General features: G+C 39.3%; 1 protein-coding gene across 3 annotated transcripts in view; it reads right to left on the reverse strand.

The window, feature by feature from the left end:
- Positions 1–19225, reverse strand: part of ORC3 (origin recognition complex subunit 3) — a 260786-nt gene that overhangs the window by 38534 nt on the left and 203027 nt on the right. For all 3 annotated transcript variants that reach the window (XR_007773973.1, XM_050950111.1, XM_050950112.1), the window contains 5 exons: positions 18142–18278; positions 14467–14626; positions 13430–13543; positions 12144–12277; positions 11652–11715 (listed from right to left, as the gene is read on the reverse strand). Coding sequence is in view for 2 of the 3 variants with exons in the window: in XM_050950111.1 (XP_050806068.1) it covers positions 11652–11715; positions 12144–12277; positions 13430–13543; positions 14467–14626; positions 18142–18278 (609 nt within the window). In the remaining variant the exon portion in view is untranslated. The remainder of the gene's footprint in view (positions 1–11651; positions 11716–12143; positions 12278–13429; positions 13544–14466; positions 14627–18141; positions 18279–19225) is intronic.

Here is a 19225-nt window from a genome sequence, read left to right on the forward strand (position 1 = left end):
TCAAACTAGATGGAAGGATAAACGAATGTAGATCTGGGATTAGGGTTTTCGACTTCTCGAGGGCTAATTTTAAAGAGTTAAGGAAATTAGTTAGGGAAGTGGATTGGACGGAGGAACTTGTGGATTTAAATGCGGAGGAGGCCTGGAATTACTTTAAGTCGCAGCTGCGGAAATTGTCGGAAGCCTGCATCCCAAGAAAGGGGAAAAAAAACATGGGCAGGAGTTGTAGGCCAAGCTGGATGAGCAAGCAACTCAGAGCGGGGATTAGGAAAAAGCAGAAAGCTTACAGGGAGTGGAAGAAAGGCGGGATTAGCAAGGGAAGCTACCTTGGTGAGGTCAGAACATGTAGGGATAAAGTGAAGAAGGCTGAAAGCCGTATTGAACTGGACCTTGCAAAGGGAATCAAAACCAATAGTAAAAGGTTCTACAGCCACATAAATAAGAAGAAAACAAAGAAAGAAGAAGTGGGGCCGCTGTACACTGAGGACGGAATGGAGGTTAAGGATAACCTAGGCATGGCCCAATATCTAAATAAGTACTTTGCCTCAGTTTTTAATAAGACTAGTGAGGAGTTTAGCGTTGATGGAGGGATGATAAACGGGAATGTGGATATGGAGGTGGATATTACCGCAACTGAGGTAGAGGCCAAACTTGAACAGCTTAATGGGACAAAATTGGAGGGCCCGGACAATCTCCATCCGAGGATATTAAAGGAACTGGCGCGTGAAATTGCGAACCCATTAGCGAGAATTTTTAAGCAATCGATAAACTCGGGGGTTCTGCCGTACGACTGGAGAATTGCTAACGTAGTTCCTATTTTTAAGAAAGGGAACAAAAGTGATCCGGGTAATTATAGGCCTGTTAGCTTGACGTCTGTAGTATGTAAGGTCTTGGAAAAAATTTTAAGGGAGAAAGTAGTTAAGGACATAGAGGTCAATGGTAATTGGGACGAATTGCAACATGGATTTACTGAAGGCAGATCGTGCCAAACCAATCTGATCTCCTTCTTTGAGAAGGTGACGGATTACTTAGATAAAGGAAATGCGGTAGATCTAATTTACCTCGATTTCAGTAAGGCGTTTGACACGGTTCCACATGGGGAATTGTTGGTTAAATTGGAAAAGATGGGGATGAATATGAAAGTTGTAAGGTGGATAAGGAACCGGTTAAAGGGGAGACTCCAGCGGGTTGTATTGAAGGGTGAACTGTCAGGCTGGAAGGAGGTCACTAGTGGAGTCCCTCAAGGATCGGTTTTGGGACCGATCTTATTTAACCTTTTTATTACTGACCTTGGCACAAAGAGCGGGAATGTGCTAATAAAGTTTGCGGATGACACAAAGCTGGGGGGTATTGCTAACACGGAGAAGGACACGGATACTATTCAGGAAGATCTGGACCACCTTGTAAACTGGAGTAATAGTAATAGGATGAAATACAATAGTGAAAAGTGCAAGGTCATGCACTTAGGGATTAATAATAAGAATTTTAGATATACGTTGGGGACGCATCAGTTGGAAGCGACAGAGGAGGAGAAGGACCTTGGGGTATTGGTTGATAGCAGGATGACTATGAGCCGCCAATGTGATACGGCTGTTAAAAAAGCAAATGCGATTTTAGGATGCATCAGGCGAGGTATTTCCAGCAAGGATAAGGAGGTGTTAGTACCATTATATAAGGCGCTGGTGAGACCCCATCTGGAATATTGTGTGCAGTTCTGGTATCCCATGTTCAAGAAGGATGAATTCAAACTGGAACAGGTCCAGAGACGGGCTACTAGGATGATCCGAGGAATGGAAAACCTGCCTTATGAAAGGAGACTCAAAGAGCTTGGCTTGTTTAGCCTGGCCAAAAGAAGGCTGCGGGGGGATATGCTTGCTCTATATAAATATATCAGGGGGGTTAACGTTAGGGAGGGAGAGGAATTATGTAAGTTTAGTACTAATGTAGGCACGAGGACGAATGGGTACAAACTGGATATTAGGAAGTTTAGACTTGAAATTAGACAAAGGTTTCTAACCATTAGGGGAGTGAATTTCTGGAACAGCCTTCCGAGGGAAGTAGTGGGGGCAAAAGACTTATCTGGCTTTAAGACTAAGCTTGATAAGTATATGGAGGGGATGTTATGATAGGATAGTTTAATTTGGGCAACTGATCTTGGATTATCACCAGATAAGTCTGCTCAATGGTCTGCGGGGAGATGTTGGATGGGATGGGAAGTGAGTTACTGCAGAGAATTCCTTCTTGGGTGCTGGCTGGTGAGTCTTGCCCACATGCTCAGGGTTTAGCTGATCGCCATATTTGGGGTCGGGAAGGAATTTTCCTCCAGGGCGCATTGGCAGGGGCCCTGGAGGTTTTTCACCTTCCCCTGCAGCGTGGGGCATGGGTCGCTTGCTGGTGGATTCTCTGCAGCTTGAGGTCTTCAAACCAATTTTGAGGATTTCAGTAACTCAGTCCTGGGTTAGGGGTTATAAAAGTGGATAGGTAGGGTTCTATGGCCTGCTTTGTGCAGGAGGTCAGACTAGATGATCATATTGGTCCCTTCTGACCTATGAGTCTATGAGAGAAGGCCCACAGTGTACCTTATATAGCCCTAGGTGTTGGTCTGAATTACACATTTTCCCCAGATTGCCGTAAGGGTGGGCCACAGCACAGCCTTGAATCCCCAGAGTGCGTGCATTGCAATGTTGTCCCTAACATGCCCATCCTGCCCCCAGCATATCCCCTGTGCTAGAGCTTGCAAGGGAGTCCTTGGAAGGCAGCCTCATGGAAATCTTATAAAGTGCCTGTGCCAGAGGAATCCTCCCCTGACTACATACAGAGCTTTTAGGGTTCCTTTTATACTGTTTTGGCCCCTGTACCTGGCATAAAAGAACCACAGCAGGTCTGAGGATCTCAACCACAGTATTAACCTATAACTAGTCTCTCATCATCTAAGCGGTTCCTGTTATATTAGGGTCTAAGTAAAGCTAGGTCAAGTATCTTTTTTTGGATGGCCAGAAATCAATTATGTCTATCCTAGCCTGCGGAGGGCCATTCCACCACCTTTACTTTAAAAAGACTCACTAAAAGCAGACTTAAGAACATAAGAACTGCCGTGCCAGGTCAGACCAAAGGTCCATCTAGCCCAGTATCTGTCTACTGATAGTGGCCAATGTTAGGTGCCCCAGAAGGAGTGAACCTAACAGGCAATAATCAAGTGATCTCTCTCCTGTCATCCATCTCCATCCTCTGACAAACAGAAGCCAGGGACACCATTCCTTACCCATCCTGGCTAATAGCCATGTATGGACTTTACCACCATGAATTTATCCAGTTCTCTTTTAAATGCTGTTATAAGTCCTAGCCTTCACAACCTCCTCAGGTAAGGAGTTCCACAAGTTGACTGTGCACTGTGTGAAGAAGAACTTCCTTTTATTTGTTTTAAACCCGCTGCCTATTATTCCTACTTATTCCATACATGTGTGCCCTTGTATTCTGTTGAACATATAAGAGATCTCTCTTTCCATTATCAGATATGCAGGCTGTGAAACTGATTAGTGCAGAAGGCTAACAAAATGCCCAATACAAAACCTCAGAAAATTTAACATATTAAGATATTTTCAAAGTTGTGCTCTGAGTTTACAGAAGTTGACATATAATCCCCATGCCTCTGCATAAATAGCATATTTCTACAGAGATCGGAAAACATTTTTTAAATTCAATTGCAAATTAATTCCATTCTGCATGATAAATACAAAGGAAATGCATTTTTAGGTAAAAGTAAACATTGCCAAATGAAGTATCAGGTGCATATAATAAGGACACACACATATAATCTGGATTTAATGACTATGGGCCATTTCTGCCACCATTACTTACTCCTCAAGAAGTCCTACTGATTTTGGTGTAAGGATGCCAAAATCTGACCCTAAATAATAGTGTCAGAGTTCCGCTTGATAAATAAAGGCTTTGCTAATGCTTTTTTTTTTTTTTGTTATTCAGTTATAACAACTATACAACTATTAACAGTATTATTTTCCTAAGACTAAGCAATTCAACACTGAAGCTGGGAATCTAAACTAGATATATGAATGCAAAAAAACAGAAATGGAGTATGAATTACCATATATACTTGTTCATTAGCCTGTTTGTTTATAAGCCGACGAGCCAAGATGGATAAGTAAAAATGGCAAAAACTGTATGACCCTTTCACAAGATGACCCTATATTCCAGGGTTTGGAAAACTTTGGCTCCCAGCCTGTTAGGGTAAGCTGCTGGAGGGTCGGGATGTTTTGCTTACCTGGAGCATCTACAGCGCCACTTCCCGCAGCTCCCATTGGCTGGGAATAGTGAACCACGGCCACAGGGAGCTGAGGGGCTCCATTCCTGCAGATGCTCCAGGTAAACAAAATGACAATGTATTAGATATTCAATTCAATGATTCCATACAGTTTAAAATAATCAAATTTTGGTGTAGACCTGTTTATAAGCCAATCCCCGCTCCTTGATGTGTCACTTTTTTACCAAAAATATTCAGCTTATGAATGAGTATATATGGTAAATACCACAGATTCAAACACCTCTGGGTACTGGAAAAGATTTGATTCAATTCCAAAGTATGTCACAGAGCTTAGAGCCACAAAGACCACTGAACCAATGTGGGGTGATCCTGAAAAGCTCAGTGCTAAAATTAATTGTTCTGTTTTCATTCAAACTTTCAAAAATGACTTTGGTTTGGGGTTCTATTCTTCATACCAAAATTACATATTTGGGTAAGAGAAATCAATAGTGTGGATGAAAGAACATCCAACAGCAGCTCTGATTTTTTCCCCAGTGCCACATAGCTCCTTGGCATAGCTATAACTTTAACAAGCAGTGCCTTGTGGCTGATGGATCTAAAGCCCAATCTTTTCCTTCTGATACATGACAGTTTTTTTTTATTTGATGGACAATAAGTTCATAATGTCCTTTCTGTTATTAAGGAAACAGCAAGTGAGGCAATGACTGGACTGAGATTAAACATTTGCATTATTGTGACTTCGATCGCTATTTTCTTAGTACACAGACAAGGAAGCTGGCATTTCTTTAGCAGATGTCTTAAAACAAAACAATTTCTTTCTACTCCATTCTGAAAGGACTGTCTAGCATGAGATCATATCCTTCACTATTCAGGCACTTATTTCAGAATTTAAAAATAAACAACTTCCGTCCCCACCACACACACAAAAAACCTATTTAGTTTAATTGCATTTCAATCTTTAAATAAAATAAGATACTTCCCAAATGAAGAATGTTGGGTCTAGTTTTATGCAAGCTTTATATTTTGTAAGATGGGGAAACAGTGGGAAAATTATTGATGAGTCAGTGTTATTGGTTGCAGTTCCCCAACCTTCTAACAGAGGTTATAGTTACTATGAATCTTCTTTTCCAGGAGAGAAAGATGAACTTAAATCATTGTGGACATGAAGGGAGTTTTTGATCTTTGGAAGTCTTAAATCCCAAGATAGTGAAATGGTGTTTATGATTAAACTCAGTTTAAGTCTTTTTGGACATTCAGTATTAAAATTGATGCTTCCTTTGTTTTATACTTTTCAATCCATTTGTAGAACGCTTAAATGGGACATAAGCAAAATATAATAAACCTTATTTGAAGGGCAGAATAGAAAGTTCTGTCAGCTAGACCAAAATAAGAGCATGGGGGGATTTATTGCTTTTAACTCCTCTATGAATTGTAGAAAGAAAAATCATTCACTTGGTGACACACTGACTTTATAGATCCTTTTCTGGCTGACTGCAGAGTAAGTAATACTCTGTCAGAGAATTTATATGTTTAGATTCCTCCTTTCAGCAGCAGCCCATCTGCAGAAGAGATTATTGCAGTAATGGTTGGTTATTTTACTGGGGGAGAAGGGAGAAGAACTATTGGCAAGATGAATTTAACTGTAACAATTCAGTATCTTCTAAGTCAGTGTGAGATTATAGAAGCTGTTTTCCAGACTGTTTTAGTTTGATATCTTAGGATCAGTAGTACAGAAAGACATCAATCAGAACAACATCTTCATGACTTCTGAAGGATTGCTTGTCAGAAACTTTCTAACTTGGAATTATATGTGGGGGCAAACAGATCTGTGACAGAGATGAAACATCTGATCAGAGACTGGTTGTTTCAATTCCCACTCATGAAGGCAGATTTTTATTGTTCCAAGGACTTCTGCTTGGCATTTCATGGCTGCTAGAATATGGATTGTTGTCAAATGGGTATCACTTCCTTGGAACTATTGCACAAGTTGCCGAGTTTCACAGCAGTGGGCTTGTGATCTGCTACCTCTTGGTTTGTTTACTAAGAAAACTTCCTCTCTTATTCTACTGCAGAAATACTAATAGAACAGATCACAATAAAATGTGAACTCATTATAAATAGGTTCTCTCTGTCTGCTTTAAGAATTTTTCCTTAAGAGACAGATGACTAGCTAATACCAATTCTGTATTCTATGACTGCATTCAGAATACAAAAAAATTAAAAAAGAAAAAGAAAAAAGATATGTATCTTTTGGCTCTGTGAAGCCATCCCACTCTCTGATTATGAGATTTCCATTATCTATCATGCATCAAATTTCAGGAAAAAAGTGACCAATAAAGTCTAGATTTTATAAATCCAGGGAGGCCTATATGAAACTGCAGAGATACTCCTCAGCTTCCAAGCAGGCAACCTGGAAACATAGATAATGGCCATAATAAATCAGACCAGCGGTCCATCTAATCCAGTATCCTGTCTCTAACAATGGCTGGTACCTGATGTTTCAAAGGAAGATGCAAAAACCCAGAGTGGATAACCTTACCATAGAAGAAATTTATTAACTCTGTCAGCTAGTAGCTGGTTTATGCTCCAAAGCCTGAGAGTTTCTCTATTTTTATAATCCTATTTAATAAGATGTGGATACTTTCCACATTATATAATGTGGATGCTTTCATAAACCATACAAACATCTAAACCAGGGGTCAGCAATCTTTCAGAATTAGTGTGCTGAGTCTTCATTTATTCACTCTCATTTAAGGTTTGGCGTGCCGGTAATACATTTTAACATTTTTAGAAGGTCTCTTTCTATAGGTCTCATATATAACTAAACTATTGTTGTATGTAAAAGTAAATAAAGTTTAAAATGTTTAAGAAGCTTCATTTAAAATTAAATTAAAATGCAGAGTCCCCCGGACCGGTGGCCAGGACCCAGGCAGTGTGAGTGCCACTGAAAATCAGCTTGTGTGCCGCCTTCGGCACGCGTGCCATAGGTTGCCTACCCCTGATCTAAACCATTTTCCAGTTATATTTGTGGCAATGATTTTCACTGGTTAGTTATGTAGTGGGTAAAGAAGTATTTCCTATTATCAATTTTAAATGCATTGCTTGCAATTGAATTGAATGTCCCCGTGCACTTGTGTTATGGGAAAGGATAATAAGGAGCACATGATTTATCTTCTCAAACCACTGGTTATTTTGTTTCTCTCTCTCATGACCCCTCTAATCCATCCCCTCTCTAAACTAAACAGTAACAGTCTTTTCAATCTCTTTTCAGAAGGGACTCTTTCAAAAGCAACAATCATTTTCATTTCCTTCCTTCAAACCCCTGCTGTCTTTTTTCAGATGGGATGACCACAGCTGAACACAGTATTCCAAGTGATGGTAATATCATAATTTTATATAAAGTCATTATAATATTTTCAGTATTACTGTTGATTCCATTCTTTATACATCTTTTCTTTTTGTTTGTTTGGTTTTTTCTCCCCCGCTCCCAGCTGTACACAGAGGAACAGACCTCCCCCACTACACTCACCTAAGTGCTTGCAGTTGATTTAGAACCCAGCAATATGCATAAATAGTTCAATGATTACTTCTGATTTGCACTAACTTACATTTATCAACACTGAATTTCATCAGCCATCATGCTGCCCATTTCACCAAGTTTTGTTAGGCCTCTCTGAATTTCCTCACAGTGTTCTATAGTCTCCGCATCAGACTTCCGTTCTGCTTTTGACTCCCGGCACTCTCTTCCTCTGACAATCTCCCACACTCATCCTCTGCTACTTCAGCTTCCATTGATACCCATCTGACCCCTTAGCTACTCATTTCTTATCCTCATCTCTTCATTTACCTGCAGCATTCTTTCAACTCCCCCACTCATCAAAAAGGCCATTCCCTTGAGCTGGTCTTCACCAAGCACTCCTCTCTCTCTGATCTTTCTGTTGCTGAGCTCCCCTTCTTGGATCATCACCTGGTCTTTTTCAGTGTCACTCATGAGCCCTTCTTCCCATTTTGTCACTCAGCCTTTCAGTGACTTCATCCATCACTGATTTCTCAACTACTCTCAGCCCTCTCCACTCTGCCCTCTCTTCCAACCACTCGGCAACTTGTGCAATAGTTCCAAGGAAGTGATACCCATGCTTCACTATCTTCCACTTGCTTTTGCCCCTCTCTCCCTTCACAGTGTCTGCTCTCCTAACCCCCAGTGCTGACTCACCCCAATATCTGTTTCTTCTGCTCTTACACTGCAGAGCATCTCTGGCAGAAATCCTGAGATCACGCTGACCTCCTCCAGTACAGATTGTCACTACTCTTCAGATTTGCCATCTTCCTAGCTAAACAGCTATACTACTCCAGTTTAAACTGAATCCCAAGCCTGAAATTTCAGTCACCTTTTCACTATCTTTGACTCATTCCTCAAAGCTTTCCTTCCTTCATTTCTATTCTCTGCACAGGATCTTGCTGCCTTCTTCCAAAGGAAAATGGACAAAATATGACAGGGAACTTCCTCCTCCCCTCAGCATGCCTCCTACAATTCTCTCCTCCTCCCCCCATCATAGAAGCATGAAGTTTCTCGTCTGCTATCCTCCTCTAACCCCTCCACTTGCCCCAGTTACCTGATCCCATTCCATCCTCTGATCTCCCTCACACTCACGCCCTTAACTGTTCTCCTTAACTTCACTCCCCTCTGTATCTTTCCTTTCAAATACAATCACTGTTCCACTGTACTTGACTCCACTTGCCTCTGCAACTATCGCCACTTCTCCCTTTCTTCTCTAAATTCACTGAGCATGTCATCTACAAGCACTGTCCAGTATTCCTCTCCTCCAATTCCATCTAAACCCTCTAATCCAGTTTCTGCCCCTGGTACTACGTTAAAAACAGTTTGTTAAAGTCTCTAATGACCTCTTCCTGGTCAAAGCTCAGAACTAGTACTCCATCTCCTCCTCCTTGACAAGTGAGTTGCCTTCAACACTGGCAACCATGCTCTTCTTGGAGTCTTGTCCTCCCTCGGCAGCTTCCATGACTCTGTCCTCTCCTGGTTCTCCTATCTCTCTAATCACTCCTTCAGCACACGCTTTGGAGGATCCTCCTCAACTGCCCTCTAACTTTCCATGGGGGTTCCACAGGGTTCTGTCCTCAGTCCCCTTGTCTTCTATTCTCCTTCTAAGCTTTATCTCTGCAAACACAAATTCAACTTCCAACGCATCTGCACCTGTCTCTCTACTCCAGATCTGTCGCCTTCTGTGCGAATTAAAATCTTGGCCTGTCCCTCTGGCCTCTGATGTCTCCTTTTGGATGTCTGTCATCTCAAGCTCAAAATTGCTAAAATGGAGTTCTTAATCCTCCCTCCACCTCTCCTTTTTCTATCACTGTGAACAAAACCACCATCCTGCCTGTCACTCAGGCCCATAGTCCGTGCATCATCTTCAATTTGGACCTCAGTCTAGGTCCTTACATCCAGGCTATGTTTAAATTTTGCTATCTCCATAACATCTTTAAGACATGGCCTTTCCTATTAACCCAAACAGCTAAAATTCTAGTCAATCCTCTCATCATTTCTAATCTTGATTAGTGCATATCGCTCTCTTTGGTCAGGATGAATGCAATCTTACCTTACTCAGAGCCATCCAGAATGCTGCTACATAGGTCATTTTTCTAGCTTGTTGCACTGGCTGTGTCACCTCTCTCTTTGGATCCCTCCACTCGTTTCCATCTTCTTTATCATCACATCAGACATAAGCTGCTTGTCTTCGCTTTCAAGGTTCTTCATGGCCTATCCCCACCCTACTGATCATCTCTCATTCTCACCTCCAACTGGCCCATGATGCCAGCTTTCATCGCTCATTTGCTAAATTTTCAAACAAGCACCTTTGTGCTTTCTCCCATGCTGCCCCTCATACCTGTGAGGAGCTCCCATAAACAGCTGCAAAGCTACCCTATTATCCACCTTCAAATCCCTACTTAAAACTCTCCTTTGCCAGTTTTCACTGCTGGTATACTGATACAACTGCTTATCATGCTGTGGTTTCATGGAGCATCCTGTGGTCTCATGAGTATGGTCTCAATATTTCCTTATACTCCCGTCTCCTGTCTCATACTTGGATTGTAAGTTCTTTGGGGCAGGGGTCATCTTTTTGTTCTGTGTTTGTACAAACATAACATAATGGAGTACTGATCTATCACTGGGGCCCTTAGGTGCTATATTAATACAAATAATTAATAACAGCTTTGGAATGAGATGGGATATCAGCCCAAAAGGCGCTGAGCAGATCAAATGTCACTCAGTCAGGGAAGGCAGTATAAGGCCTTCACTAAGGCATGGCAATGTCTTCAAAAGTTCATATAAAAAATGTTTTAGAGAAACCCATTATATCCCTTCAAATGTTCTGCTAGCAGCCTGGAGATATAGTTAGCTTACAAGTAAATCTTGTCACTCTCTTATGCACTTGTAATCTCAAACACTTTATTCAATATATTTTAACATGATTCAGCCTCACCAACACTGGGTGGCAAAAGCATGTTAAAATGGTTTAATCCTGAAGTGGTTTAAAAATGTTTAAAACTAGACTGGAAACTAAAAATGCAGATTTAGGCAATTAACAGAAATGTTGATCCTTGGATTTTATGGCAGCCTAGGTGCCCTCTGGGTAGGAAAAGAGCATACTCAAAACGAGTGCAGGATAAACTTGGTCTCCTGAGTTAATATCTCTCTGTAAAACAAATTTTTATGCCTACGCCAGTGTGAGTCATGGCTACACCTACAACAGCTGTAACATTTACTTACACTGTCACTGTACCACTTGTATCTAGCTCATTTTGTAAAACGTTTATATTGGACATGCCTCTGAAGATTTTAAAGAAGTGTTTTATAAATTAAGGCCACAGTCCTGAAATTCTGTTTAGCACGAGTGAACACTTTGTATCCATAAGGAGTCTGACTGACTTTAATGGAGATCTACACAAGGTACAGGAGCCCACACATGGAACAGCATGCAGGATTAATTATTCATCCCTTGTTCTGGCAAACACTCCATTTCATGGGTTTTTTTTGCCTGAATAAGTATTAAGAGTGGGTCCTAAATAATTGAGCTCCACAACCTCTCTGGTAATTATTTTATCCATTTTACAGATGGTAAACTCAATGCACAGAAAGGCTAAGTGACCTGTCCAACACACCACAGAGTAGAACCGGGACTATTATGTAGATTTAAAGCCCAGCTCTCAAATCATTAGACATGTTTTGGAATATCTACAAAATGAAAAATGATACACAGAACCAAGTTCTACCCTAGTTTTCTATCCCATTTCATGCAAAGGGCAGAGGAGGGGTTTGGAAGGTTGTTCCTATCCCGCAAATGATTTTACACTTTACCTTTAAAGAACTGTCCTCAGTCAGAAGTGCAATTTGTTTTTCGGAGACTTGACTTTCCACATATCTGAAGTAAAAAGCAAACAAAAATATTTGTACAATATAAAAGTTACACAATGCATAGTTTTAAAAATGTTGGTGGTCAGGATTCTGTTGGGTCTGTGGCCATTACAAAATCCTGCAGTTTAAGTCCTGGCTCTGCCATAACTTATCAACTGATTAGATCATTTGTCAAAAGAATATGTTTCTATGCGAAGGACAAAAGGAAAAAATGGATCTTTCAACAGAAGGATTTTGCAGCAGATTTTACGCAAAATAAAAGCTGCATTCTTTAGACAAGAGATTAAAGAATTTCAGAAGTAATTCACGACTATCATTGTTTTGTGTAACATATGCACATATAATTACACATTTCACAATGCTGTATTTACAAGTATTTTTTTTTTAAATGCTCACTGAATATAGGACTGTTCAAAATATTTATTTCTCCTTTACCTTCTAAAAGATGGCAGGCTTCGAATGTTTTCACACTGATTGTGTGATAAAGAATTTACTCTTTTCTTAGCTTCCAGGAGCTGGCAGCACAACACACTGAGGGGCTGGGAATAGAAATGCTCCACAATAGACAGCTGAAAGAGATAATGCAGCAAAAACCTGTAATATCTATGCAGTTCACATTCCCTGCGGTTTCCTAACTTTTAAATAAGCTGAACAATTTATTAACAATTGCTAAAATGACAGTAATGACATTTATTTAAAAATTTTATTAGAGTCTACTCAGGCAACACAGATTACATTAATAATCTTTTACTTTCTATTGTCACTAAAGGTGATTGATTATTATTCAACGAATAATATAGGCAACCTCATTTTGCCATTTTCTACGGCCCGTATTATTCAGTCAATTGCTTTTTGTTTTATATGAGATCTATAGCTGCTCAATTATTACTTGATTAATTTATTCTTTCAATAATAGCAAAATTCAGCAATTACATTAAGTATTACATAATTTGTTGGGTTATGTGACCAGGCCCAACCTCACACATGCCAAAGCAGCAAGTAAAGAGTGTATCATTTAAGGTACAAACATTAGCTAGAATGCATTAAATGAAACAATGGAACATGACAAGAGCCACATTTCACACACCTGAAATCATACTGTTAGGTCCTGATCCTGTAAACATTTACACATATGCTTCACTATGCTACTTTGAGTTGTTCCACTGATTTCAAGTGTGTAAGTGTTTGCAGTTCTGGGGCCTTACAGTATAGTAGAAAACATCCTTCTGACTCAATGCAATTTTTTTGAAAGACTGCACCACAGTCATTCTGGAAAAAAAAAAATATAGCAGTACAAAAACTGGGCCGTATATTGGGATGGAAAGTTTTTTCCTGTTACAAAGTTCTTTATGTGACTGGAGTTTTTTAGTATTAGCATGCAAAATTGAAAGGCATCAAAGAATGCCTATAAAATTAATATAGAAAATTTGTTTCTACCCTTTCAGGTAGATTCTCTTTTTTTGTTTCTAATTTTTTATTCACGTGACTTGTGCCACAGAATAAGCAGTTTCTAAACTGCCTTCCCACAATTCCTGCAAGCTTCCCAACAGTTTTCCCATTTCCAAAAACACCCTATCTAGAGACCCGATTTCAGTTGTAGTTTTCAATGGGAATGTTGCCACTAACTTCAATAGGAGTAAAATCGGGCCCGAAAAAGTTGAGTACAAGTCTGCCACCATGAAGTAACACCACTGCCTATCTGTAATAGAAATTCTTCTTACCTGAAATCCTTTGATAAAGTTCTGGACAGAGAAATCATGGTATAAAAATATGTTGATTAGAACTTGCAACACTTTCTCACTTAGTTTAAAGGGAAACTGAGTTGTCAGAAGTAGCTGCAGGAGACAAAGGGAAAAAAATATTTCCTTGCTAAATGTTACCAGAATAGATTACATTTCAAGGTAAATGTAACTGCTAGTAGCAACAGCCAATTATTATAATGAACCTGCTTGAATATGGAAATAGCAAAGCAGTTAGATCTGCATTTGGTTCAACTCTCAGAATGTGCTAAAATTAAACTATATTAATCGATTAATGCATGTAGTCATCTTCAGCCAAACCACATGTATTTCCACTGCTGCAAAAACATACACACTTTTATTTAAAGCTTATGATTTCACCACATCCTGAACTTTATATTGTCTGATTTTAGTTATATTCAAACTTGGCATTAATTTTACTTATAATTTTTCAAATTATGAATGATAAAACAAATATTACAGCATGCATCTGGGACAAAACTACTTTCTGCCAGTATATGCAATAGTTTTGCTGGCACTCTACAAATGCATTCCACTGAAATCACACAAGCAAAGTGTCTGCATGATGGGACCTTATATTTGGATAATTCTGCTCATTTTCAATGGGCTGCAGAATTCACATTAAGCTGCAATATTCAGTGTAAATATAAGCCATGTGAAGCCATCTCTATTTACAACTAAGTGAATCTTACTTCAAAGCAGCACTATAATAAGTGGAGTGAATGAAAACCGTATAGTTGTGTGTGCATGAACGTTAATACAAACAAGAATTGAAGATATGTACTGAATAATTTCTGAATGGTCTCCAACTCTCAGCATATGAAAGAGAGCTTAAAGACATGGGTATACAGAGAGTATTCAGAACATATGGCTCTCAGGAACAGATCCCACTTTAAAAGCTTCACATTAGTCTACTTTTAAAGCACAAGATGCTATGAATTCATACACCATATTTGTACACATCTATTCCCCCCTCATTTATCTAGAAATGGAATTACCTTGTCAATTACTGTAGCCAGGTGCTCCTTGCAGGAAAGAGACTGGAAAAGCTCTATACACAGCAGAGAAGAAACAGAGTGAGGAAGTAACCTGTGGATGATCATTGGAGACGTGGCAATTCCAAAAATGAGTACAAGAGGGAATTCATGTATGTGCTGACTAGACCACAAAGTAGGGAAGGAAAAAGAAAACATAATAATTATGCGGGTTTCCCCAGCACCACAACCACAAAGCAACACAGTATATTCACAATACAGCACTACTCTTAAAGGACTAGGCATCACAAAGAAACAATGTAAATGGACTGTTACAATTGGAACAAGATGAGTTTTGATTTGAGAAGAAAATGAAAAGGGTAGAACAAAAATTATAAGCACTCAAGGGAAAAACAAAATCAAACTGTATCCTGAGGACCCAATCTTTAGGAAAATGCTTGTAAAACATCTGCTTTTAGTGTTACAGTACAGGAAAGGTTCCCCTTTGCTAGTTTTACCAAGCTGAAAAATTCCAAAATATAATCTTCTAAATATGCCTTGAAATTATTTTCATTTCTAAGGAACAACTTTAATAAATAGTGTTGAAAGGCTCACATGGATAAAAATAATTAAATGGTAAATGAAATTATTATTTACTCTTTGAATTGCAGTAGGACCTAAGGGAGACAATCATAGATCAAGGTCTGATTGTTTTTTGTCATTATACGGTGTCTTACACAAAAACAAGAGCCCCAAGACTTAAAAAAAGTATTGTAGTTTGCTTAAAAATAATAAAATAAAAAAATGAAGCAAGACATTTAGAATTAAACTTACAAGAAACCCAACTTTCTGAAAGTATGGCAATGCAGTTAGATCAAACAATTTTAACTTTCCACCCACATTAACTTCCTGAGACGAACAAGAAACATCATTCATCTGAATTCCGAATTGCCGTATCAGATCTGACCAAAGCCTCTAAGTTCACCAATCCTATCTCTGATGCAACCAACAACAAATGCTTCAGAAGAAGGGGATAAAGTGATCCATAACTGACACTTACACAAATTAGAAACACACGACGGGTGAGGTAATATCTTTTATTGGACCAACCTTTGTTGGAGAGAGACAAACTTTCAAGCTACACGGAGCTATTCCTCAAGTCTTGGAAAGATACTCTGTGTGAAGAAGAGCTCTGTGTAGCTCAGAAGCTTGTTTCTCTCACCAACAGAAGTTCATCTAATAAAAGATATTACCTCACCCACCTTGTCTCTCTAATATCCTGGGACTAAGACGGCTACAACAACACCGCATATTTACACAAATTAGCATTCCTATGAGAGAAGTTAATTCTGTCTCCTAGAGAGATGTGTGTTTGATTTAGTATTTCTTAAAGAGTCTATATTCCTTCCGTGGGTGAAATTCTCTCCCCCTTGACTTCATCTTGTTTTTATCCTAACACACCTGTGATTAATAAATACAATATATGAACAAGAACACCACCACCACCAGACACACCACTTTTTAAAATCTAACTAGACTCTTTGCCTCAACAACATATTGTGGCAGAGAGTTCCATAGTTAATTATTTGTGGTGTAATTCATGTATCTTTTGCAGTTTTAAACGTATTGCTTTTTAATTTCACTGTTTATCAAGTTGTTCATGTGTTAGGAGAAAAGGAAAATTGGAATGCCCAAAAAGCACTTTCCATACATACAGACGCAATAAGTTTTAGACCTACTAAACACTCACTCGTTCCTTCTCTAAAACAATCCTAAACTTCTAAATTTCTCTTTGTTTTGGAGTTTTTCCATTTCTCTTATTTTTGCCCTCTCTGGATCTCTTCTATTTCTAGTTCATTTTTTCTGACATATGATGGCCAAAACTGAGCACCGTGATCAAATGAGGGTCTATTACTGCTTTATACAGAGGTATAGCCTCTTCCCTTTTCTAGTTTCACGTTATCCAAAACAGTGTCATACAATTTAACACTGCCCCTTAAAGTTCACTAATATATTAAATACTAGTCCCATTACAGATCTTTGTGGCACCCCACTACTAACTTTCTTCCCTGATGAAAACTGACTATTCCTCCTTTTTGCTCTCAACCTCTTAGCCAGTTTTCAGTCCATGACAGGGCTTCAACTCCAATCCCATAACTATAACATTTCCTTAGCCACTTTTTATGAGAGCTTTTGTTGAAGAATTTTTAATCAATCTTAAAAAGTTATATATAGCATCTGTCCTTTATCTACTATTCTGTTGGCTACCTCAAAGAATTCTAACAGACTGGAGAAGTAGGATTTTCCTATGCAGAAACCGTGTTGTTTTGTTTTGTTTTTTAAACTTTATCTCATCAAGATGTTTTAACTCCATCTTTAGTATCAGGTAAATTAGTTTGCAATAACAAAGTAAAGTGCATTTGTCTAATTCCCAGGAACCTCCCCAGCACCTTCTTTAAAAGATAAGGCACAACACTGACTGACTTCTAGTCCAGCAGTACAGTACCAGATTTTATGGATGACAACTTTTAATTGTAGAGTTACTGCACTGACACTAGGCTTCTATACAGGTCTTCCAGGGGGTACATCGACTCATCTAGATATATGCCTAGTTTTTCAACAGGCTACATATAAAGCACTAGCAAAGTCAGTACAAACTAAAATTTCACACAGGCAGTGATTTGTTTATACTGCTTTATATATACTATAACTGAAATGTAAGTACAATATTTATACTTCAATTGATTTATTGTATGGTTACATGGTAAAAATGAGAGAGTAAGACTTTTTCAGTAACAGTGTGCTGTGACACTTCTGTATCTTTATGTTTGATTTTATAAGCAAGCAGGTTTTAAATTGGGTGAAACTTGGGGTACATAAGACAAATCAGACTCCTGAAAGGGGTACAGTAGTCTGCAAAGGTTGAGAGCCACTGCTCCAGCAAACCACAGGACAAACATCTGAACTTATCAGCTGCTGGAACCCTCCCACTCAACTTCAAACATGTGACCTCAGCTATTCCCCATCAGACAAGCACCAGGACAATAACCACCCCTTCAAGGACTTCAGAACATTGGAAATTAGGTAGTATTCTAACAGTTCATCATTTCTACTAACAACAGTGCTTGTTTTCCACTGCCTGCTCACTTGCACTACTACTGCGATTCTCAAAATTTCGGATTCAGTTTTCCATCTTCTCCATGCCCCTGTAAAGGGATACTGCATGTCTCAAGATTTTACAATCAAGAAGGGATATGTTGTCACTCCAGAGTTAGCTTGGGTGATCAAAAATGAGGTCTGAGAACCCTGTTTAGCCTAGCCTGGATCTCAGCAGCTGTATTGAGAAGCTGTACCCGAGTTACTGTGTCCTTACTGTTGCTGCACCCCCTCAACCACCAGTGTCACTTGGACTTCTAGGGGCATATCCAAAGATTTTTTGTGCTGCATTTAGCTGAGTCACTGTACAATTCTTTTCCAGTGAATTATGGAGAACCTCTCTGTCCTTCTGGGCATATGGGAAGAAACACTGGAGAACCATCAGCACTCGAGTGATTTGGCCTGCATTCTTGTGGCAAAGTGGGCAGGTTACCCCCCCAAGCAAAAGTGACACCTGAGCTCCAGCCTTTAATTTTATAGCAACAACTAGAAAAAGTGGAAAGGAGTAAAAGGGCACCAGTCCAAAACCTCAGGGCACATTACCTGCTGATAACTATGAAGTCCTGAAGTACTTTCGTTGTGAAACTTTCCATGTCCTTGAAGATAACCACAACTGGAGGAGATTGCCAGTGCCTGGAAGAGGAAGTTCTTTTTTTGCTTGGAGTTTCAGAACCTGTTTTCTTTAAAGCCATTGTCCATATATTATAAAACAGAAGTTGGGAAAAGACAAAGTAAGTCTCTTGTCTCCCATGTTATAACACTCTATTACCACATGGACAACATAACCAAAATAAACAAAATTAGCTGCGTTTAAGGAACACATGGTACTTCTCTAACTGTGTACATTACCTCTGTTCCTCTCCTGTGACCTAAATGAACCAGTTATAACAGAGAATAGGTAAGAAATCTATTCTTCAACAAGGGCCAATCCGGCCCTTACCTCTGCAGAGCCCTCTAGTGTGGTTCCACTGGGCAAAGGGAGGGACAATTTGGGGTGGGCACACAGATTTGCACCACTTCTTGTGAAGATCACAGTAGCAAGTCAGGCATGCCTGGGAACTGAAAAGTGATGAAGCATCCTCAGTAGCACAGATTCTCTAGTACTCTGCTTCAGGGGCTGTGCTAATACTATAAAGGCTATTCCAAATTAGGTTAAAGGAGAATCTGCATAATGACTTCCCAGCACTGGGAGCAGAGAGTAGGATTATTTTTCCTCCTGTCCCTCAGTAGATCTCTCCTGTACCTCAGCTGACATACTCAAACTACTCGGGCAGGTTGCTGGAACATGGATATTTAGGTCCCAATTTAGCAGAGACTTAAGCACATGCTAAAGTCCATTTCTATTCAACAAAGTACATAAATCCCACTGAAGTCAATGTAAATACAAAGTTATAAGGAAAATTATTTTATGCTTTTTTGTCCAAATTACCCAGTAGGAAACCAGAGGAGACCCTCAGAGTCTCAATAAATTTTGGTAAAATACTTGTGTTCCTAATTTTTAGTTTTTCAATGGTGAGAAAATAAAACATTTGGAAGGTTTCGCTATTATTAACTGCCTGTATAGTGCAGGCTTCAGATAGCTTGTGTAAAAGGCCAACTTAACACTGATCATCTTTATACTTTGTTT

Source organism: Gopherus flavomarginatus, chromosome 4 (assembly GCF_025201925.1).
Source record: "Gopherus flavomarginatus isolate rGopFla2 chromosome 4, rGopFla2.mat.asm, whole genome shotgun sequence".
Lineage (NCBI taxonomy): Eukaryota > Metazoa > Chordata > Testudines > Testudinidae > Gopherus > Gopherus flavomarginatus.